The following is a 24,276-nucleotide window of genomic DNA, read 5'->3' as shown; positions in this document are numbered from 1 at the left end:
AGAATAAGACATATAGCAACAAGACAAACAGAACTTCTGTTTGTGGCTTTCTGCGTCTATAAGAAGATTTTGTTGAAATCTCTCTTGATGCTTTACCATAGGTTTATTGGTTAGTTGACAACAACTTTTATATATGGCTTATGGACAAAATAAGCTCATAATGCTAAAATATACTAGTTCTGAAAAGGGTGGGGCCGCAGCCAAGGATTAGAAGTACTACGTTTAATGTAAATCTTTGATTATTGGATCATTAACTTAATTAATTACTAAATTCTTAATATAATTATAATCATAGTCATGTAATGTAATGGTGACGATTTCATGACAACATTTAGTTAATGTTTTATTATAAAGTTTGTTACCAACTAACATAGACTAGCTTTTCTAAGTACATATAAATAGAATTCTTTCCCCAAGTCTAATATAGTATGTTTAAATAGACCTATTGGTATGGGCATTGATGAGCAATCAAATTTTAGGGGAAGTTTTCTGTTTTCGTGAAGCACTGAGCTGGTTATGATAGGCTTGAAGCTCTTGTAGTAATCGCTGCCAACAGTGCTGATTCTGATGGGCTTGAAGCTGTTGTAGCTTCTGTCAATAGTATTGTTCTTAACGCGCTTGAAACTTGTCTTTTTCTATATGAAGTCCTATCTTTTTATAATGAACTCTACTACTTTTATGGGTCTGAAGCTGTTTTCACTGCCGCCAATAGTGTAAAATGTATAATAATCATTATATATACTAAACATTGACAAAAAAAAATTACATAAGTCATTTTCTTTTCCAATCACTCTCTGACACGGAAGCTTTCAGTCTCCAACCGCTCTTCTTTTGCCACATGGCTCAAGATACCTCTATCTTATGTACGGATTTTGGGTCTAGCCCATCCTGTATTTTGTCCAGAAAATATTAAGCCAGACAAAATAGGCCCAACAGGCCCAAGTGCTAACTCACAATAAGGTTATTTTATCAAGGTTCAAAGCTATTGAATTATAGTAAATTAAAGTATAAGATAATGATAATTGCATATACAATCTAACAATTCATCCAGATTTAAATTTCCTTTTTCAGTAAAAAAAAATATTAAATTATAAAATTTCTTTTTTCAGTTTTGTTCCATTTTTAATAATTATACTCTAAATTGTGCCAAAACTTTTTAAATTGAAATATCTTAGAGATTGAATTCAATTTAGGGTATAATATAATAAAAGGCAGAGATCCTTTTGGCTTTGAGGTGAAGCGTAGAGAAAGAAATGGGTATAAAGATAAGAATAAATAATTAGGTTAACGATGTGATGATATGGAAAGTTCGAAAATCTGTCACGTATGATATCATGTGATTGCATTCTATGGCCTGTGACCGACCAAACCATTTATATTTATATATTCATCATACTCACCGATTAACCTAATCTAAAGTCAATCATTACTTTTCTGCCCAATATCGGACTCGCGTCATTGCCTGCTCGTGATCAATTTCGTCACCCGTGGCCGTACCGTACCGTCCAGAAATTAATTTTTCTTTATAAATTATTTCTTAAATTTATACCAATAATATAAATTGCTCAATTTTAGTCCCAAAAAATAAATTATTTAATACAAATCAAATATGACTAAAAAAATAATGAAATATTTAATGTAAATCAAATATAATTCAAAATAATCAAACAAAAAAGTAATAAATATTTTTCTAACCAAAGATTTCAATATAATCAAATCTTTTCTGATTCTAAAATTTTTTACAAATCAAATATTTGTTAAATTTTTTTTAAATCAAATAGTGTAAATTTTTATAATTATTATATTTTAAAATAATTTTTATTTTCTAATTTTAAAATTTTAAGTAATTTTTTATTAGTTAAAAAAACTATATACAAATTTTTTCTTAAAAATTGGGTATTTTTATTTTTTTTCTGCAAATTCATGGGGCAAATTAATTTTTGGACAAATTATATGTTGTGTCCAAGTTCAAAAAGCAGATTGAGCTTTAATTCAATTATTTATTACAATAATTAATATACATTTTTGGCTTATGAAAGAACAAATCATGTTGTGTAATTCACAATATTATTTCAGCTTATTGAATCTCTGATAAATTAAAAAAATAAACATTTTTGGCTTTTGCTTTGATTATCTTGAAATTTTTAATGATTTTTAATAGTGTATGAATAATGCTATTTCTGGAGTAAGTATTTGGTTTTACCAGATGGAAGCACCTTTTGTGATCAAATATGTATGATTTTATTTTAGATGAAAACCGAACCAAATATATATTGCAACTATTAGAAAAAAAAAATTTTCCAAAAAAAAAAAATACTAAAAATGAAATAAAACCAATTAAAATAAAACCGAGCTAATTTATGGTATTATGTCTAACAAAATAAAACAAAATATATATTGCAACTATTAGAAACATGATTTTATTAGACAAAGATTTCATTGTGATTGGTTTCTCGTTGATAAGGAAGTAAGACATGTTAAGATTTTAATTAAAAAAATTTTCAATAATTGATAAATTAAGAAAAGATCTATTTTTTATTGTTATTTCGACATATTAGCATCCTAACGAATAAAAAAAAAAAAGTGCAAATGAAGATCTTATTTAATCTCATTGTAATTTTGAGGCCATAAAAATTAATAGTAATTTTTAATATATGTAATTATAAATATGGTTATTTATTTGTGTAAAAAATATTATTTTAATTACTGGGGACAAATAAGGGAATGTAGAAAAAAATACGTGATGTTCGAGTTGACGTTGTTTTGCGTTCGAAAGGAAAGCCAAACAAACGCAGAGACACAGCTAACGAGAAAACAAATTTCTTCAAGAGGAAGAGAAAGGGAAGGAAAGCGCGAGAAAATAGTTGCAGAGAAGAGGGTTCGGATTTCAGTTCTGGTTTCACAGAAGGGGGTTTAAGGTCCGGCATTGTCAGCTTTCTGCAACAATAGCTTCCTTAACGTGACCTCCCCTCTGCTCCTTCATTTCTTCCCGGAAAAAGAAAACCAAAAAAATGCAGTTATAATGACGTTAAATTTATTGATGGATAGAGAGGTAGAGGCAAAGCCTGAGGAGCGAATGTCTCGTTTGGTTTTAGGGAAGAGATTGGATCTTTTAGCAACGGCATTTTGTCGGAATGGAAGAATCTATTGATGATACATTGGCATTTTATTGATATCGAATCTAATCTGATAAACAATATTGTAAAAAATGGTACGTTAATTATTCCTTTTCTTATTTCTCAAATGTTGTTTCTGGTATTTCTATTGATCAATATATTCCTTTGTTAACTTTTAAGCTCAATTTGTTGATGTGGAACCTGAAATAGATATGTTTATTAAAGAATGTAACCAAATGAAAATCCAATAGAAAAGAACAATGAATGCTAAATTTATTTCATTGTATTAAATCACGCTTCATTATGGTCTACCAAAAATGCAATTAGTTCATACATTTTATGGCTATGCATATAATTAATTTTTTTGCTTATGGTTTCTTTTTTTTGGAAAAAGAAGTTGTTCCAATCATTTACTTTTCATTGAAAATCCAAATATTTAATGGAAGATTATATAACATTTGAGTTTCATTGTTCACTTTTTAGACTCTGTTGCTATATATATTTAATGCACTTAAATGCAGCTTATCTTAAAAGGAAAAAAGGAAAAAATTTTGAAGCATCTGTTTTATGTCCTTAATAGGGTAACGTAGTGAGAGCGTAGAAGCATCAGCGAATAAATTGTTAGGAAAGATACTGCTCTATTATTCTAGAGTTGCCCTTTTGAATTCTTAACTTCTTTTTCTATAGAAATTTATTAGAAGCCTGCAATTGTTATTTCCCATGATGCCAAGCAAATTTGTGCTGTTATGATTTTTGAACATTTAGGTGAGACAATTTTAAAAAATGCTAACTAAAGGTTAGGAACTAATACGGATTATCCTTTCACTCCTTTATAGTGCAATTGCTACATTATATTCTGTGGTCTCACATTTTATATTTCTTAACTTGTCTTTATGAATTACTTTTGGAAATTATTGTTGTCGTCGTCGTCGTTGTCATAGAGTATGTATTTCTTTGTATGACCATTGGGTTTTACTGTGTTCTTAATTATGCTTTTGTTCATTGGCTGCTTTCTTTTGGACATTGTTAAAGTTCTCATAAAATTAAGAACGGAATACCATTCTGATTTACTGGAAGTCTTTAGATTGGAACAAACATGTTGTAAGATGTATAGAATGACCAGCTTTAGAATGTTATATCTGAGAAGAAAAAAAAAAAGAATGAAAAAACAAAGAAACATTTCCTACACCACTTGAATCTGCTGAGAGGGAAGGAGCACTTCTGTCATTTTGTTTTTGCACCCAGTAATATTCTGTCGTCACTAGTTCTTACTATTACTAGCTCCCAGTTGGCTTAGAGGCTCGCATGTGTGTTTGTGTAGATGCAACTGTCTACCCTTTGATTATTTTTAACTAAATTTTATGAATGCCTTTGTTATTTTCGAAAGCATATTTTCACCTTTCTGATGGACTTTACTGATGACTTGATCATGCAGGTTGCTTCGACAAATATACTTGTTGGATCTTTTGTTTGGGTGTTGGATCCTGAGGTAACTTGGATTGATGGAGAAGTTTTGAAAGTTAACGGTGAAGAGATTACAGTGAAAGTTTCATCTGGAAAGACAGTGAGTTTTTCTTGTCAGACTATATATGAAGTTTTTAGTTTAGAAGTTTAAATTTAGCATGAGATTCTAATAAATCTAAAAATATACATTATTCATTTGCATTGGATGGTCGCAAGTTGATAGTCTATGCATCTGTTCATGTGTCTGGACTTGTACAATTATGCATACTTTCATGTACATTCTTCCTTTTATGTTAAGCGAGATTTCTCGTTGATCCCATTGGTGTATGTTGTGCTTATGCTATTATTTTCCAATTGCATAAAATTCAAGGTTCAGGTTTATTTCCTTCTCCGCTTATTTTTTTCTGTCTACTTTAGGTTGTTGTTAAAGCATCTGATGTTCATCCAAAGGATCCTGAATTTCCTCTAGATGGTGTGGATGATATGACAAAGCTGGCATATTTGCATGAGCCAGGGGTTCTGTTCAATCTTAAATGTAGATATGATACAAATGAAATATATGTAAGTTGAGCAGATGATTTACATCTTTTTATGATATTCTCTTTGGTGTCCAGTAGAAACTTTTGTTGCAGGCTGAACAGATTTATTTTTTGCTGCATTATCTTTGCTATATTAGCCATAAAATATAGGCAACCTCTTCCTGAGGTACTTTATTTGGGATATGAGGCTAAACTTGGTTGTGGTAATTCCAGACTTACACGGGAAATATATTGATTGCTGTCAATCCTTTTCGAAGACTTCCTCATTTATATGGTAATGATATAATGGGAAAGTATAAAGGGGCAGCCATTGGTGAGCTAAGCCCGCATCCATTTGCTGTTGCAGATTCAGCATACAGGTGATTGTCATATGAAATTGTCTGTCTAATCATTGAATGTTGTTTTGAATAGCATTCCCTCATAAGTATAGAGAATCTAAACTTGCAGACAAATGATCAACGAGGGAATAAGTCAAGCAATTTTGGTTAGTGGGGAAAGTGGAGCTGGTAAAACAGAGAGTACAAAGATGCTTATGCGGTATTTAGCCTATATGGGTGGGAAACCTGGATCTGAGGGAAGGTCTGTGGAGCAACAAGTTTTAGAGGTACCATTGCCTTTATTTTTCTACTGATCCTATTAGTTGCATGTTTCTGGACCAAGAGATGCAACTATTTCCTTTTGGAAAATGATAGATTCAATTCATTTTTTATGTTTTACTTTGGCAGTCCAATCCTGTTCTGGAAGCATTTGGTAATGCTAAGACTGTCAGGAATAACAATTCAAGGTGGTAAATCGTTACTGAAAATGTTTGAATTTTGTCATATTATGGCACAAGGTTTATGCTCTTTCCTTTCTTAAATTCCAGTCGTTTTGGTAAGTTTGTGGAGATTCAGTTTAACAAGATGGGGAAGATATCAGGAGCTGCCATTAGGACTTATCTACTGGAACGATCCCGTGTTTGCCAAGTGTCTGATCCTGAGAGAAATTATCACTGCTTTTACATGCTGTGTGCTGCTCCTCAGGAGGTAAATTGATGTTATGCATGCATCTGAAAATTTCTTCCTAGAGATGCTAGGTTCTGGTGCAAAGATCATTAGAAATTGAATTTTTGTTTTAGTAAAAGTTTAAATTTGGCATCTTTTATTTTCTACAAATTTCCTTAGATGGTGAGTGGTTGATGTGATATCTAGTATTTTTGGGCGTTTGTTTTAGTTGTGGTTGAGAGAAGCACAATCTTGAATATATTGACCAAAGGCAAGTAAATTTCTTTTAAGGTGTATTTCACATGTTTCAGTTCAGTTATCATGACAAACAATTAAATAGCAGTTCCAACAGCTTCTTGCAACAATATCTAAAAGGATTTTTCCCTGAAAAAGCACTTTCAACCTCATTCCCATAAGTACTAACAACCATTGAAAGCCATTTTCATGTCTAGATCTGTATTAACCTTACTGAAAGCCTTCAAGAAACATACATTGCCTATTATATGTGTCAGTAAATGATGTCCACTGTATACTGATGGAAAGCCAAACAATTTTTGTTAATGTCGTTTTGTTAGTTTTATTTTGGCTGTTGTTCTTTTATGTCCACTGTTTAAGTTCCCAGCCAAGGCGGGGTACCTTAAAATGATATAAACTGTTAGGAGTTTAGCTGTCTTATACCATGTGTTTCTTAACGTATCCATCAGGATGTCAAGAAGTACAAGTTGGGAAATCCTAAAACGTTTCATTATCTCAATCAATCAAACTGCTGCGAACTGGATGGAGTGGATGATTCTGATGAGTATCTCGCTACTAGAAGGGCTATGGATGTCGTGGGGATAAATTCTGATGAGCAGGTAGTGTATTTACCGATTTTGTAATAGGGTTTTTTAAAATGAAAAATTTCTTCTAAAATTTTCTTGATAGGATGCAATATTTCGAGTTGTGGCTGCAATACTACATATAGGCAACGTTGAGTTTGGAAAGGGAGATGAAGTAGATTCTTCTCAGCCCAAGGATGATAAAGCTTGGTTCCATCTGAAGACAGCGGCTGAACTGTTCATGTAACTCAACATTAATTTAATCTATTCTTTTGATGTCTAAAATAGTTATGGCAATTCTATAATCTGCAAGTTTGGTTTAGGTGTGATGAAAAGGCTCTTGAGGACTCCTTATGCAAACGTGTGATCGTGACTCGTGATGAGAGCATAACAAAAGCACTTGATCCTGGTGCTGCAGCTATCAATAGAGATGCTTTCGCCAAAACTGTCTATTCGAGATTATTTGATTGGTATGCTGTAATGCACTTCATGCTTTTGTTCTAAAGTACCCTTCTCTTTCGGCCATAGCATTCAGCCACTACAATTTCTTAACTTCCTGATTACTCATCCTTCAGGCTTGTGGACAAGATTAATAACTCTATTGGTCAAGACCCTGATTCCACATCCTTAATTGGGGTTCTGGATATATATGGATTCGAGAGTTTCAAGACAAACAGGTGCTTAACCGGTATGCTTTTGTTTTCATCATTATAGATGTTAATTTCCTTCAAAATAAATGCTTGGAATACTTGTATTTCTTTTGATGAAATGGCTACCAAGAAAATTTCAGACGTCGGTGCTTATTATCCCATTTGTATGTTTATTATGTTTTTATTTATTTATTTACTTTTTTCTGTTTATATCTACCGTTAGGGTTGGGGTTGTTTTTCTCGTGCAAGTGACCTTTAACTGAGAAGTTCCTTTAAAGTGTTAAATTGAAGATAAATGGATGGAATTCCAAGATAGGAATGAGTGTGGGAGTAGTTTACCTTCTTGGATAGACCTTGAAAAGGTGTTAACCTTGATACTAATGAAATAAATTATGTTGATTTTTTTCTTTCATCTTTTTAAATTTTTCCTAGACCTCATTGTATAGGACTCCTAGAACCTTAATTAAGGACTCAGACTAACAAATTCAAAGCCTGAAGCTAAACATTGACTGATGACCAAAGAAAACATTTTAATTTCTTAGAGTGGAAAATCAAAAGATTAGATTGATTGATATATTAGGAGACTACATGTAGATTGCATTAGTTGCATCAAGGAAATTACTTACCTACTTCTGTATGGATAACTATTATTTCAAAAAAAAAATTTTATCATTGAGGACTCTTTTGTCCTTTTTTCTCAGTAAATGGGAAGTAATATCCCTCGTTTATCTTATGTGTCTTCATTAGATTGGCTTGATATATGGGTGGGCCCATACAACGGGTGTAGGTAAGTGTTATACTTGCATTAACTCACAAAACACACCACCATAAATGAAGCCATGATCCAATTTTTCATGCTCTTTACACGTCTTAGGTGGCATATTTTGTACCTACGTCATGATAAATTCATTATTACTTAATAGACCCATTTGTGATCTGGGCTACAAACTTTGATATATGAAGCAAACGTGGATCGGTGGGCTATATTTTCCAAGGTAGCCCAATTGATGTACAGGTCTTATTAGTCATAGGCGCATGGTTGCTTTTTTGTCTTGATGCTGGAATTTGGTCAGGTGCAATGATTTGAACCTAGGCCAGGTGGATTTGGGGCCAACATGAACCTAAGGATGCTTAAAATCTGCACAAGGTTAATACATGATAAGCCACAGGGTGGGCTTCAACTCTGCATGAATAAATTCAAACTTAACTGAATACAAGTTAGGTTAGCTAAATATGAATATAAGATCTAAGCATATGCACAATTAAATAAGCGCATAACAATATTCAAAGATAATCAAGAATTTGTTAGTTGCAAGAATTCAGGAACAGAGGCCATGAATAAAAAGGAATAGATAAAATTCAAAAAAATGAAATAATCCAGCAAGGAACAAGGAGGCCCATAAAATTAGAACTATTAATTAATAAAAATATTATGTTACCTGTAAAAATCTGAAGTGAATTCAAAATAAACAAGGTTCAAAAGTGAAGGCCTACGTCTTGAAAATATTAAGAACTCTGCGATGAAATTTTCAGATATTAAACCAACAGTATCATATGTTCATATTCCAATATGTAAATATGCTTTTGCCATTTCATCATATGTTGTATTTGTAATTATCCTGTTGTAGATGCTTGTATCTAGTTTTACAATGTTACTTGTTTGTTGTAGTTTTGAGCAGTTTTGTATCAATTTAACCAATGAAAAGCTGCAGCAACATTTCAATCAGGTTTTCCACACAATATAATATTCTTTTGTTTTGTAGTATTCCCAGGAACCTCCAAATCTAATCCCTTCTTTTGATTTAAAATATTTCGTTGGACAGCACGTTTTCAAGATGGAGCAAGAAGAATATACAAAAGAAGAAATTAATTGGAGTTACATAGAATTCATTGATAATCAGGATGTCCTTGATCTTATTGAAAAGGTGTGGTTTATGTCATATTATGTTTAATTATATTGTGGTCCAGTATCAAAACTAGTAAATATTTACCTTTCAGTTTACCTTTGCAAGAATGAGCAAACCATTTTGGCAGGATTAATTTGATTTTATTTGATATTATATCCAAATAAAACATTTCACCGTTTTTCATAATCTCATTTCTCAATTTCATGAGCAAGAGTTTGACACTACTATTAATGAATTTGCTTCTTCCCTTTCTACTTATCATGATTATTACCATTGTTTTATTCCTCCCTTTTCCCTGCTCTCTCTGTTACTATATTACTTATCATGAACATTTAACTACATTTAACTTTGGCGTAACTATTTTTTTCTTTTAGTACTCATCGCCCAATTTTGTTTCTCTTGTCCATAACTTATTATCAGTTGTTGCTAATTTTACTAGTGGTTCATGCGCTCTGCTTATTTAGTTGCTATTTTCTCTCAAGCTTCATTCGATGTGACTTTGATTGTGAATTTGTGAGCTGTTACTACTGAAACTTTATCACATACAAGTGTTAATGCAAATCAGCAATGCAAGGGATGTAACTCAATTTTAGTCAACAGCAAAAAAATGCATTATCTGGTTTACAGACATGAAAAAATAAAGTCTTGTGGATTTGGTTTTCAATAAGTTTTTTGAATGTGCTTGACTTACCTCATAAGTGCCTATATTATCCTAGTTATCATGCAAGTATATTGTGAAATCACTATTTACATCAAGGAAAAATGACTCCAGGACATGAAAACTGCTAAAACATTTGTTTGTTTGTGCACCTTAAGGAATTAAATTTTCTCCATATAAATCAGAATGTCAATACAATGGTGTCTTGGTTCTCTAAAAATATATTTTAGGAAAAGAAAATAGAAAAAGTGTTGAGACAAAATCAATAAGTTATTGTTTCCTTGGACAAGAGGATTTTTCAAGTTTGTTATTATCATGACTCCAATTAGACGTTGGCTTTAAGTTAGCTGGGCCTGTTTCACTTGTGCACATAATTTGTAGGCCTGAATGTATTCTGGTTCTTTCTAATTTAGTGTTTTCTCAAGCCATAACAACGGGACATCATTTAATGATTAATATATATATATATATATATATATATTTTTATTTTTTTTTTTTGGGGGGGGGGGGGGGGGGGGCGGTTTCAATTGTGTTTGATCATTCTAATTTGTAGTTTTTACAATTTCAGAAACCAGGCGGCATCATTGCTCTTCTTGATGAGGCTTGGTAAGTTAAAAATAATAATAAAAAGAAGATATCACAGTTTTTATTAAAACTAATTTTGTTATGTCTAGGAAATAATTTTCCTTTTATTTTATATTATTCTTAATGGTTTTTGTTTGTTCTTATAGTATGTTTCCCAGATCAACATATGAGACATTTGCTCAAAAGCTTTATCAGACTTTTAAAGATCACAAGCGCTTCAGCAAGCCTAAGTTGTCACGCACTGATTTCACTATTTGTCATTATGCTGGTGATGTGAGTATGTTTATCCTCCCCCTAGTAAGGAAAAGGTTCATTGCTGCTCAATTCTCAAATCAGTGGTGTTTATTTACTGTAGGTAACATACCAAACTGAGCAATTTCTGGATAAAAACAAAGATTATGTTGTTGCCGAGCACCAAGCTCTCCTTAGCGCATCCAAATGCTCATTTGTTTCAAGCCTTTTCCCACCATTGCCTGAGGATTCTTCAAAATCATCAAAGTTCTCATCAATAGGTTCTCGCTTTAAGGTCAGCTTAGCATATTGCCCATGGGTTTGATGCACATAGTTTGCTTACTTCATATACTACAATCTTAATTTCTGTACTTCATGCAGCAACAACTGCAAGCTTTGCTTGAAACACTGAGTGCCACTGAGCCACACTATATTCGCTGTGTAAAGCCAAATAATGTTCTGAAGCCAGCCATCTTTGAGAACACTAATGTTTTACAGCAACTACGTTGTGGTGTAAGTTTTGAGTTTTTGACCATTTCATTTTTCTTGATGTTGAATTTAATATTTGTCACATTCATGTGTAATGGATTTGATATGCATTTGATTCCAGGGAGTCATGGAGGCAATTCGGATTAGTTGTGCAGGATATCCCACTAGGAAGATGTTTGATGAATTTGTTAGTCGTTTTGGCATCTTGGGACCAAATGTTGTCAAAAGGTAGCTTTACTAAATTTTGCTTTCATCGAATGTTGCTTTAGTTTTCTCTGTGGTTATGAAACATTACTAATTGAATTTATGGGATTTTCCATTTGAGTTGCATTAACTCTTTTTTCCCCTTTGATGTAATTATATATTTATAGCTGTAAAGGGCCTACCGCTTGCCAGAAGCTTTTGGAGAGTGCAAAGCTTCAAGGTTTTCAGGTATATTTTTCTACTACTACTTTTGCAAATAGTCTGAAACTGCTTGAATTTTTCTTCCTGTATATGATACATGAACATGTGCATATGAGGCAGCAGTCTGTCAGTCACTTAGTGGGTTTTGAATTTTTGTTTATTGCATATGCCTATCTTTGAGATGACAATATGCAGTGTCAAATAATTGCAGACACTTTCTAACATTTGAAGAAACAGTTTTACTGATTCATTTATCTTGCAGATTGGCAAAACAAAAGTGTTTCTCAGAGCCGGTCAAATGGCAGAACTAGATGCTCGTCGAAGTGAGGTGTTAGGAAGATCTGCAGCCATCATTCAGAGGAAAGTTCGTACATATTTTTGTCGCAAAGCCTTTCTCTTATTGCGGCAGTCTGCCATTGATATCCAAAAATTGTGCAGAGGTATTGTTTAGCTTTATAGAAATGCATGCAAGCAAGTGAATGTGTTACAGGCGAATAAAATTAATCAAGAACTTTTTTCTCTCTAAACGAAATTTTATAAGTTTTGTCTTATTTTGGGTATTTTGCAGGCCAAATAGCACGTCATCAGTATGAATGCCTGAGAAGAGAAGCTGCTTCTCTGAAGATCCAGAAAAATTGTCGGAAGTATCTTGCAAGGAAAGCTTACAAGAGTCTGTGTGCTTCATCTATTTCTATTCAGACAGGCATGCGTAGAATGGCTGCTTGTCTTGAGCTTGAGTTCAGGAGACGGAAAAGAGCTGCGATTGTGATCCAGGTAAAGTTGAAATGTTTGCACATGGAATTATTTGAATATTTTGTTAATTTCTAGTCCTTTTACCTCTTTTTCCTACCATACAAAGTGACAAGTATGGAACTAATAGATTTCATATTTCTCCAACCAATTAATGTGATTAATAAATAGATTAATGATGATTGAATATTTGTGGTTTGGTGTGTTGGACAATAATTAAATTGTCAGTAACAAGTTGTCCGCTTTCTTGACCCACCATATGAAAAAAAATGAAAAGGGATGGAATAGGCCTTAGTTTATCGTTGATAATCTTAAATAGTCATTCTGCCCATAATAAGCGCCTACATTACTAATTCGGGTGTCAAATTAATTGTTCATTTTCCTATTTTAATTAAAAGTCAATAATTCAATAGGTTGTTTTCTCCATAATACCCTTTAAATAATTCACTTTGATTTTTATTCCATTTTACACTAAAATTATGAGTAGGCCTGAATTAGTAAACCATCAATAATCCTTCACTCACATCATCACAAGACCCTTCTTCATCTCCATGACAAAGTTAAGCCGGAAATTAAATTTGGGACAAAGGGAAGGGAGTATAATTTTTTGGAGAAAAACTCAATCTTAAAGAGTGCTAGAACCAGGGACAGTACAGTGTCAGTATATGTTGTAATTAGTCTCTCCAAAACCGGTTTGCTCAATTTTGAATTGAGTAAATCTCATTTATTAGTGAAATGAAGGTATAGTGAAACCAACACAGCGATAATAGCCATCTTGCTTGGTTTTACGAAGAGTCCCCAATTCAAACCCGAAGCAACCTGGTGTAGACCATCTTAGTTGTAATCAAGAAAATCACCACCATTACCCAGACACCTAGGATGACATTTTGGTTTCACTGAGAGGATGGAAGAAAAGTTATTGAATGGTGAGTAGCATATTATGCATTGAACCAAAGTTCCTCACTTTAACCATCTAGTTCTGACTTCTGAGCAAGATAGTTTATAATGTTATTTGTTGTATCCATATACAGAATTCTCTTCTTGTTCATTTTTTTTGTGTTTGTGTATCATTTATTTGATTTGATTTGATTGGACTTCATGCTTTTACAGAGTTATTGCCGAAAATATTTAGCCTCCCGTTATTATTCGAGGTTAAAGAAAGCAGCACTTATCATGCAATGCGCCTGGAGGAGAAGAGTTGCACGCAGAGAACTACGTAAGCTTAAAATGGTAACCTCCTATTTATCCTCCTTGTCTTCATTTTCTTCTTTGTTCTTATCTTCTACCTTCTTTTCATGATTTACCTTTAAGCTCATCTTTCTGCCTTTTGGATTTATGCTTGCTTATTTTCTTCCCCTTTCATGACACATCTCAACTATGGATGAGCATTGGTAGGTAGGTTCAAAATTTAGATAAAGCCTAAATTACTGAAATTCAATAGTCTAAGAACTGAACTAACTGAAATAAGTTGAAGAACTGATGTCAAATAAATGATTTGCTCCTAATCCTTTGAAAATTTTTAATGCAAAAAATGTGAGGCAAAAATTTATTTAATGACTTCAAACAAATGATCTTACTCCTAATCGTCCTCTTGCTTGCGTAGCCATTCCAAGATTTAGCGGTTAGAAATTGTGCATTTGGTTAATTTTAGCTTTTTCTCCTGTGAAGTTCCACATCTTGGAATCCTGATGCTGTATGAATCAGTTGCTGCAGTTCCTTGACCGTTTTTCTTACATGTGTCAAATTTATGATTCATAACATACATCTACAGGCTGCTAAGGAGACTGGTGCTCTGCAAGAGGCCAAAGTTAAGCTTGAAGAGCAAGTTAAAGAACTTACCTTGTGTCTGGAGCAGGAGAAAAGAATGAGGGTAAGGGTTTTCTGTTTGATGTTTCTCCACCTAAATAAATGAACCCGTACTACTTCACTGTTAAAGCTCTTCTGCAATCTAATATCTTCTGATACATTGGCATCTTAAATATCTATGTTAGAGTATTCATTTCTAATGAGATGACTTGGAGAAAGAGTTTAAGGAATGCTTTGAGTATCTGTGCCTATGGGCTAAATACCATAGTTTGGACGTACGAAGAGAGCTACCAAGTTATGCTTTCCAGAATTTATTGTGACATATTTCTTGGCTGTTCCTTGTTTGTAATTAAGCATTCTGTTTAATGCAGGCTGATCTCGAGCAAGCCAAAACACAGGAAACTGCAAAATTACAATCAGCTTTGCAAGAGATGCAACTTGAATTCGACGAAACTAAAGCTCTGCTTATTAAGGAGCGTGAGGCTGCAAAGAAAGCTAGTGAACAAGCACCTATCATACAGGAGGTTTCAGTTGTTGACCATGAATTAGTGAATAAACTCACTGCTGAAATTGAAATGCTCAAGGTAATGTTCTGCATATGTTGCTTTCAAACTGATACAGGGCTTCTCAAATGAGTACATTCAGCATTCTAAGAAAACGGAAATGAACAAAATATTCAACATGACAAAATTTAACTTTTAGTAAATAACTAGTCGTAAACCTGTTCTTCGCGTGAGGCTATATAATATAATTTGTAAATTTAAAAAATTTAGATAAACTTTATTTTAAAATAAAAATGAGAAATAAAACAATTAATACAATTTATTGACTAAAAAAATATAAAACTGAGCAAAAAATTTTTTTTCCTACCTCAAACATGTTTTTCTGATATATAAGTTATAAAAGCACCGTGTACCCTGATTATTGTTTTTAAAAAATAAGAATAAGAGATGAAAAATATAAAAATTCAAACTTAAGCTCTAGATGTAGATAATATAATTTTTTTACAAGCAATATGGTAACTTTTAAAAGGAAATTATTAGATATAATTTTTAATATTTAGATAATAAAATTAAATTTTAAATGATAAGATCAACACTAAAGCTCTGCTTATTAAGGAGCGTGAGGCTGCAAGGAAAGCTAGTGAACAAGCACCTATCATACAGGAGGTTTCAGTTGTTGACCATGAATTAGTGAATAAGCTCACTGCTGAAATTGAAATGCTCAAGGTAAGGTGCTGCATAAGTTGCTTTCAAACTGATACAGGGCTTCTCAAATGAACAAAATATTGAACATGATAAAATTTGACTTTTAGTAAATAATATTTGTCATTTGACCCCCTACAGATCTCAGCCGCCAACCATGAATTAGCGAATAAACTAACTGCTGAAAATGAACTGCGCAAGGTAAGGTTCTTCTCATTAGCTTTCAAATGAATCTAGGTTCTAAATGCTGATTCAAGCCTCTCAAATAGTGACTTCAGCAATCTGCTATAAGGAAAAATGAATAAAATATTGATCCCGGTAAAATTTAACTTTACTAAATGATATTTTCTGAATGAATCGCCACAGGTCTCAGCTGTTGACCATGAGTTAGTGGGTAAACTCACTGCTGAAAATGAAATGCTCAAGGTAAGGTTCTAAAGCGATGCTTTTAAATGCACCTTCCATTTTGAATATTGATGTTAAGGCTTCTACGACGAGTGCATTCAGTAATCTAAGAAAAAGCAAATAGATGAAGTACTGAACATGGTGAGATTTAACTTATACTACACAATATTTTCAGAATGGCTCTCCACAGGTTTCAGCTGTTGACCATGAATTAATCAGTAAACTTACTGCTGATAATGAAATGCTCAAGGTAAGGTTCTATATATGTTGCTTTTAAATGGACCTTCCATTTTGAATATTGATGTTAAGGCTTCTATAATGAGCGCATTCAGTAATCTAAGAAAAAGAAAATAAATAAAGTATTGAACATGGTGGGAATTAACTTAAACTGCCCATATTTTCAGAATGCCTCTCCACAGGTCTCAGCTGTTGACCATGAATTAATCAGTAAACTTACTGCTGAAAATGAAATGCTCAAGGTAAGGTTCTACATATGTTGCTTTTAAATGGGCCTTCGGTTCTGAATGCCAATACAAGGCTTCTTGAATGAGTGCATTGAGCAATATAAGAAAAGGAAATGGATAAATATTATTTATCCATGGTAAAATTTAACTTCTATAATGATATTTCCTGAATGACTCATCCACAGGTCTCAGTTGTTGACCATGAATTAGTGAGTAAACTTACTGCTGAAAATGTAAAGCTCAAGGTAGAGTCCTACTTACGTTGCTTTTAAATTTGCTTCTTGAATAAGTGCAATTAGAAATCTAAGAAAAAGAAATGAATAAAATATTGAAAATGGTTAATTTGATTCTTCTAAAGGATTTTTTTGGTCTTAATGGTTCTCAATAGGATATGGTAAGTTCACTGGAGAAGAAAATTGATGAAACAGAGGGGAAATATGAAGAAACATTTAAGCTTAGTGAAGAACGATTAAAGCAAGCATTGGATGCAGAGACAAAAATTATTGAGTTGAAAACTTCCATGCAGAGGTTACAGTTGTGTTAAAATCTTTAAAGATGCATCTTTAAGTCAATATGGAGGCAGGATGATCGGGTTTCTCCATGACTAACTTGGATTTAATTTCTATCTTATGTCAGGCTCGAAGAAAAACTTGCTGATTTGGAGGCTAAAGATGAAGTTCGGCAGCAAGCATTGTCCATTTCATCTGGCAAAACACTATCAGAACATTTAGCAATTACATCTCAGGTAAATGTTTGCAATTTTGTTAGGAAGAAAAGCAATTGTTTTTGGTCCTACATCATCATTTGAAAACATGCTAACATTTTTTCTTTTTCCTTCTGAGTTCTTGCAGGCTCTCGAGAATGGTCATCATGTAAGAGAAAATAAAACCACTTTATCTTGATTTATATATGATTTTTTTTTCTGTGTTCATATTTGGTTCTTGTATCATCTATGGTCTTCACTAAGCTTACTTTCCACAGGAACCACAGAGTCCGTCACCTCAGAAAACGTTGGGTACAGATGAAGACAAAAAGTTTAGGATTGAACGGTTACATGTATGTGCTTAAAGGGAGTGCGAAGAGTGACACTTCTTTCTAAAATTTTTGTGTTTAATTCTTTATTTTGATTTGTATTATTTCTGATGCAGGAGAGTGTGGATGCTCTGATTAAATGCGTAGAACAAAATCTTGGTTTTTGTCAAGGAAAACCTGTTGCAGCAATTACTATATATAGATGCCTTGTTCATTGGAGATCATTTGAAGTAGAAAAAACTAGTGTATTTGATCGTCTCATTCAAACAATTGGTTCTGCTATGGAGGTACTTGTTTAAGCATGTTTGAAAATAGAAATCATCTTGCCTTAAACCAAGGTGGAAAAAATGTTAACTCAACGAAGCTTTAACTCAAATAAGTTGGAGTTTGTTACATATATTTGTTTCTTCCATTCGCACTCTATTTAGGGCCCCATCTTTTGTTTACAAGAGCCAAGTTCTTTCTCGCTACTTTCTCTATGTCATCTTAGACTTGATTCCTTCATTTTTTATCTCCTACAATTTTGATGTGCTCAATATTTCATCCTGGTGCATTTTCTGGCCTATGAAGCACATGTCCAAACCACCTGATTTTGTTTCTCCATCATCCTCTATAGGTGTCACTTCCATCTTCACATGAATGCAGACATTCCTTATCCAGTTCATCCATGTCTTTCCATATATATATATATATATACAAAAGAGCATCTCCATTTCTGCCAGATTGATCTTATGTTATTTCTTCATCATATAAGACTTGCTATCATAAACCAGAGCTAGTTGAATAGTGAACCTAGAAAACTTCCTGGTAACTCTTACTCAAGTTTTATCCATTACAATCATGTCATTTGCAAATATTTTACACCAAGGAATATCTTTTTTTCAATGTGCTTTTCTAACTTATTTGTGACCAATGCAAACATATAGGGGCTCAAGTCAATCATTGGTATAGTCCAATTGTGGTAGAGAAATCCTTTGTATTACTCTAGCTGTCCAAACTTTAATGATTTCCCCTCTAAAACAGCTTTCAAAATCTCTATATATCTAATGGACTCCTATCTATTCAAGGGCCACTATAGAACATTTCTTGGGAATGTGTCGTAAGCTTTTGTTTATATTTGATAAAAGTCATATGGAGGTCTCCTTTTCTCTTGGAATTTTCTCCATTACTCCCTCTTATTAGAAAAATTGCCTTGGCAAGAAGAGAACTGAAGAAATAGATTAAACCATTGGCTTCGTAAACCATTGGGTTGAATCACTAGCATGCTTCGTTCACTTCAAGAATTTGCTATGAATTGAAAAGAGGAAAAGAAAAGAAGAGATACATCTTTCATTATACAAATTGACACTTGACAAGTTTGACATTTTGTACAATATTTTGCAGAACCCAGATGACAATGATCATATGGCCTATTGGTTATCTAATACATCTTTGCTGTTATGCTTACTTCATCGGACTTTAAAAGGAAGTCAAAAGCCACCTGTCCCAACGTCATTTTTTGGCAGGATGACTCAGGTAATGAGATACTTTCTTATTGAAGCTTATTTGCAGGACTTCTTGCACAAAAATAACTTAGTAATTCTAGTTCAGAGTTCAGACAATATAGTAGGTATTTAATGCTAGAAATGTTTGGATTCGAAAATCCTGCATATACAAAGAAGTAATTTGGCCTGATTTTTCCCAGAGTTTTCGTTCATCCCCTTCTTCATCAAGCCTTAGAGTTGGAAAAGATACAATACAGCTTGTTGAGGCTAAATATCCAGCACTGTTGTTTAAGCAGCAGCTTACAGCATATGTCGAAACACTATATGCAATCATTCGAGACAATTTAAAGAAAGAGTTGTCACCACTGGTTTCTTCCTGTATCCAGGTAAAATTGTATCCGGGCAAAATGATAGATTTATTTTGTGATTTTATACATTTTGGGATTTAGAGGCTTTTGATCCATTATATTTTCTTCCAGGATCATGTTTGCTGCATGATCAATCAAAAGTTAATAAGCCTTCAAAAAGGAGTGGAGATCTTTCCTTAATTCCTTGATAGAAGGGTTTTGCTATCATGAATACATTACATCATTCTTCTTACATCATTGACCAAGTCTTATTCTTCTTCTTTTATTATTATTACTAGTATTTTATCTGAAATTTTATCTTCATATATAGTTCATCTTTTTCACCCGAATGCTGGATTTTCTTCTTTAACCATGTTGGGTTTGAGCTGTGGTAGTTCTCAAAAACGGGATCATTCGTTCTTAAGCACTAAACCACCCTTTTCCTTATACATTCTTTATTCACCTCATATTTTAGCTATACTGGATTTTTCCAGGTACCCAGTGCATCAGAAGGAACTGCATTAAATTCAAATCCGGCTAATCACTGGCACAGCATGGTTGAGAGCCTGGATGGGATGCTGATCAAATTCAAAGAAAATTTTGTAAGGGATTTTCATTTTCACAATATAGAAGTGATGTGTTGCCTTCTATTTAAGCTCTATGACTCAATCATTGGTGTCTTGTAGGTACCTCAGATTCTTGTGCAGAAGATTTTTACTCAAATTTTCTCACACATCAATGTGCAGTTGTTTAATAGGTAAATTATTGTTCTATGTTTATTGAAAATGGATGCACAATCTTGTATTTACCAAATAAATTTGACATTTTCATTTGTTGTATGCCTCCGCAGTCTTCTTCTTCATCGAGAATGCTGCACATTCAGCAATGGGGAATATGTCAAGGCTGGTCTTGCTGAATTAGAACTATGGTGTGGCCAAGCAAAAGAAGAGGTACCGTTTTTTAAGTATTCTCTTATGAAATGCTACAATCACCACAGTATTTTCCTTGAAGATATTGTAAGTGCGAAAAGAAGCACAAGAAAAAAATTCTTGAATGTGGAAATTCTTTGAAAAAGTAAAAGAAGAAAGCACCTGAATTAGAGGCAAATTGGCAAACAATCTGAATTTAGTGGGTTCTGTTTGGCTCATTTTGTCTTAAATCTAACCCTTCAGTTTTTGTGGTGGATGAGGTCCCAAAGGGCCAACTGTACTTTTAGGTCATTTTGAGTTTCAACTTGTATGTCCAAAATTCCTGTTTCTACTTAAGAAGTATAGGATATTTCCATCCTTATGATGATTCCGTTATTTTGTGTTCCTCCTAGGAGAAAATACGCACTGGATAAGATGATTAATCTTTCTGGTTTTTATGGATAAAAGAATTTTTTTTTTTTTCAAAAGACTTACTAGTATTATTTGTTTGCATTATCATTTGTAATCATTCTTTTCTTTGCAGTTTGTAGGCTCATCTTGGGATGAACTTAGACATACAAGGCAAGCTGTTGGATTCTTGGTATGTTTCTTTCAGTGTTGCGTATTCAATTACGTTGTTCTTCCAATTTGTGCAATACTCTTACTCTATTGTTGCAATATCTATTATCTTGTTATCTATGAAAATATAGGATTGGTTGTCATCCAACCCTCATTAGTGTGTTTGTGAGCTGAAAAAATGCGAGAAAAACTGTGAAAGTGAAAGCAACAGGAGAGAAAGAGAGATCCAGAATTAGGAGAGAGAAAGGAAAAAATGAGGAGAGTGAAAATATCTAGGCTTTTATTTCACCAAAATCAACAACTTTACAGCTTAGCTATTTATAGGCTAATGTGTGAGCTACACATAAGCAACACAGCAGATATTTCTACATCAGCAACTTTCAATTATAAGTCAAATGGAAAATACAATTCAATCAGAAAACAGCAAAACAATTCTCAATTAATCCCAATTACAATAGAAATCAATATTGCAATTACATCCATTTCCTAACAGACGGTCAAACTGATATGATTCATTGATGTCTACTTGTAATCATGGTTTCATGTGGCTGGAATTCACCTTCGTGAATAAAGTGGATATTATCTTTTTTAACTATTTGTTCACTTGGCAAAATAAAATAGTAATACAATTGAATGGCTTTATATTTCAAGATTTCTATTATAAGTTTATGAGTTAATTAAAAATATAAGCTAATGGTTGGGCTTTGTAGATAGATGCTTATTTTAAGACTATATTTTGAAATGGAGATTTTGAAGATCTTTGGAAAATTTTATGATTAATATGTGGAATCTTGAATGCATTTGTGTATTGAATTCTGTCATTGGATAATAAAGCATGCTGTTGACTGTTACTGCATTTTTAACTCAAATTGTTTTTGTTACTAACTATTTGCTGTAAAATTTTGTTCTTTGAAGAATGGCACATGAAAACTGTTGGCTGTTACTCTGTTTTTAGCTCAAATGACGATTTTTTTTATTATTATTTTTCTTGATAACCTAATTTATGCAAAATTTTCTTTTCAGGTTATACACCAGAAGTCAAAAATGTCCTATGAAGAAATTAAAAATGACCTTTGCCCTGTAAGGCTTCCCTCTCCCTCTTTTGGGATCTGGAGATATCTATAATGAAATTGTAAAAATGTTACAAATAATAGTCTTAGAAAAAAATTTAAAAGATTTAGAAAAATATTTGAAAGAACCTGAATGGAGGCATGTATATCTTTGGCAACATATGAAGAATGAAGCAACTGCTTGGAAGGTAGAAAGGGGACTGGAAAAGGAAAATGTATTTATTTGTTAGCATGAGTTTACTTGATAATGACAAGATTTGAAACTTCTGTTTTTAAATTATATATAAAAATAATGTTAAAAAATTATGATTTTTGTGTTGAATTATCTGCCCCCGTCTCTCTCATCAATTCACATTGTTTTCAGGTCCTGAGTGTTGAACAGCTTTACAAAGTATGCATGCAATATGGGGATGAAGATCACAATACTGAAAGTGTTTCTCCAGATGTAAGATCAATTAGTTTCCCTTTTGAAAGATCACAATCAATTCCCATCTCTCTTAATATTTGATGTAGCAATCCATTTTGTTTTTGTGTAGATCATTTCCAACATGAAAGCTCAGACGGAGGACTCCAACATTGAAGATATCAAAACCCTTTCATTGCATGAAGATTCCAGGTGAGAAATGAAAGTCGCTTCCTTTGAAATGCATAACTTATGCCTGCAGCTCATGCTCATTAAGCCTTTTTAATGCAGTATTCCTTTCTCAATCGATGAGGTTTCTCGTTCTCTCCAAGACAATGATTTTTCAGATGTAAAACCTGCTTTAGAACTTCTCGAGAATCCGGACTTCGAATTTTTAAAGGAATAAGGCTGCAGTTCTTAATTTTATCAGTGAAGTTCCAGTCAATGCCATACGACAGTAAATTGGCCTCCATTTTTTTATATTCCCCCCCCCCCCCCCCAACATCATTTTTAACATCCATTGCCCCATATGTAATATCATTCTTTTACATTAATTATAGTTGTAAAAATCTCATTAGATCTGTTCTTATAGTTGATGGGGCTCTAGATATATATTTTTTTCCTTTACCAGCATTCTTTTTAGGGATGGTAGGAAGAGAAATTTTTCGAGGTAATATGATGGGGTGCTGTTCTCAGAAGCTATTCAGCCTCCTCAAATTGCATGTTGTACAGAGTCCTGAAACAGGCCTTCATATTTACAGTGAAGTTATTTTGGCCATAAGGTTTTTGCATAACTGTTGCACAGTTACTGCCATATATAAACAATAAAATTTATATATTTTCTTTTTGCCTTTCTGTTTTACCTCAAAGCTCTGAGCTGGTTATCTATTTAGTTTATGTAATGTGTTTGTACTTAGGGATATAGACGAGCCAAACTAATGAGTTTAAAATCGGATTCATTTGCAAATAGTTTATTTATTAAATAAGCTTAATAAGTAGAATCGAGTTTAGCTCGTTAAGTTCATTGAATATTTTTTATTTTTTTAATAGAAATTTCAAAAATAGGTCAAACGTGGCTGGACTCATTTATAGCTTTAGATATATTTTTTATAAACCCAAAAATTGAAGGCAGTGTCTGTGTCTCTCTGTGAAATGTATGTAGAAGAGCAATGTGTGGTCACCAAATGATTAATTTACTGTAAGAGCACATGTCCAATCCTGGACTTGAAAATTTCGCCATTAAAGGCTATTGTTGACCATCTTCTTCACCAAATGCTCTAACAAACAAAAACTCTTCCAAAATTCATGTGATCACATGTGTCACCACATGTTTCTTTTCTAATGATTCTCCTACTGTGGAATATTTGACTGAAAATTATATTTCTGATTCTCTTTCAGTTATTACAGTTATGGAGTTAGTTGCACCTTCAAATATTATTATATATTAGCATGTGCATACAAGTTTTATGTGTCATGTTTCATGGTGCATTCAGCATTAATTGGGATCCTTTCTTGGGTAATATTTGGATCAAGCATATATAGAACTTTCATTATTTTTTTTGCAGCACATTGAATTTAATTTGCCAGAATCCACCTTCTGATTTGGTCTTTATTGTTAAAGATAATGTTGTGGGGATAACATTTATGACTATGCTCATACAAACTTTTTTTCTAATATAAATGAATTTATATTATTTCAGTGAACCATAATGAAACGTGATGAAACATAATTAAATATATTTCGTACGTAAGATCGTCTTGTCAGTGTAAATCTTACACTTTTGATTATATTAGAAACATGATGAAACATAATTAATATATTTTTTATGCAGGATCGCCTTTTCAGTGTAAATTTTAACCTTTTGATTACGTTACATTTCGATACGTGATATAGCCAATATAGTCTTTAAAGTAAAAACATTATTTATAAATGATAGGTTTTGAGTATAAGACCATCAAGTTTCATTATGATTAATTG

At 32.9% G+C, this 24,276-nt stretch overlaps 1 protein-coding gene across 1 annotated transcript; it reads left to right on the top strand.

Annotated features, from left to right (window-relative positions):
• Positions 1–4,545: 4,545 nt before the first annotated feature.
• LOC105638456 (myosin-6) lies at positions 4,546–23,151 on the top strand. Its single transcript, XM_089724045.1, has 44 exons — positions 4,546–4,680; positions 4,998–5,141; positions 5,333–5,478; positions 5,567–5,723; positions 5,845–5,903; positions 5,985–6,144; positions 6,807–6,956; positions 7,027–7,163; positions 7,244–7,390; positions 7,496–7,597; positions 9,240–9,297; positions 9,394–9,495; positions 10,704–10,741; positions 10,867–10,993; positions 11,076–11,246; positions 11,333–11,464; positions 11,562–11,668; positions 11,812–11,872; positions 12,108–12,285; positions 12,414–12,619; positions 13,706–13,825; positions 14,367–14,465; positions 14,773–14,985; positions 15,493–15,630; positions 15,748–15,807; positions 15,973–16,032; positions 16,187–16,261; positions 16,416–16,490; positions 16,661–16,720; positions 16,864–17,003; positions 17,112–17,220; positions 17,327–17,347; positions 17,457–17,531; positions 17,624–17,794; positions 18,891–19,022; positions 19,192–19,377; positions 19,833–19,940; positions 20,025–20,095; positions 20,189–20,288; positions 20,791–20,847; positions 21,849–21,905; positions 22,260–22,340; positions 22,432–22,511; positions 22,590–23,151. Exons 1-44 carry the CDS (start codon positions 4,546–4,548, stop codon positions 22,702–22,704), a joined length of 4,920 nt encoding a protein of 1,639 aa, XP_089580171.1. The 3' UTR covers positions 22,705–23,151.
• The last annotated feature ends 1,125 nt before the right edge of the window (positions 23,152–24,276 follow it).

Source organism: Jatropha curcas, chromosome 7 (genome assembly GCF_041381405.1).
Source record: "Jatropha curcas cultivar XTBG-Jc1 chromosome 7, XTBG_Jcur_1.0, whole genome shotgun sequence".
Taxonomy (NCBI): domain Eukaryota; kingdom Viridiplantae; phylum Streptophyta; class Magnoliopsida; order Malpighiales; family Euphorbiaceae; genus Jatropha; species Jatropha curcas.
Note: the sequence above shows the minus strand (reverse complement) of the source record. Positions and strands in the feature narration are given on the sequence as shown.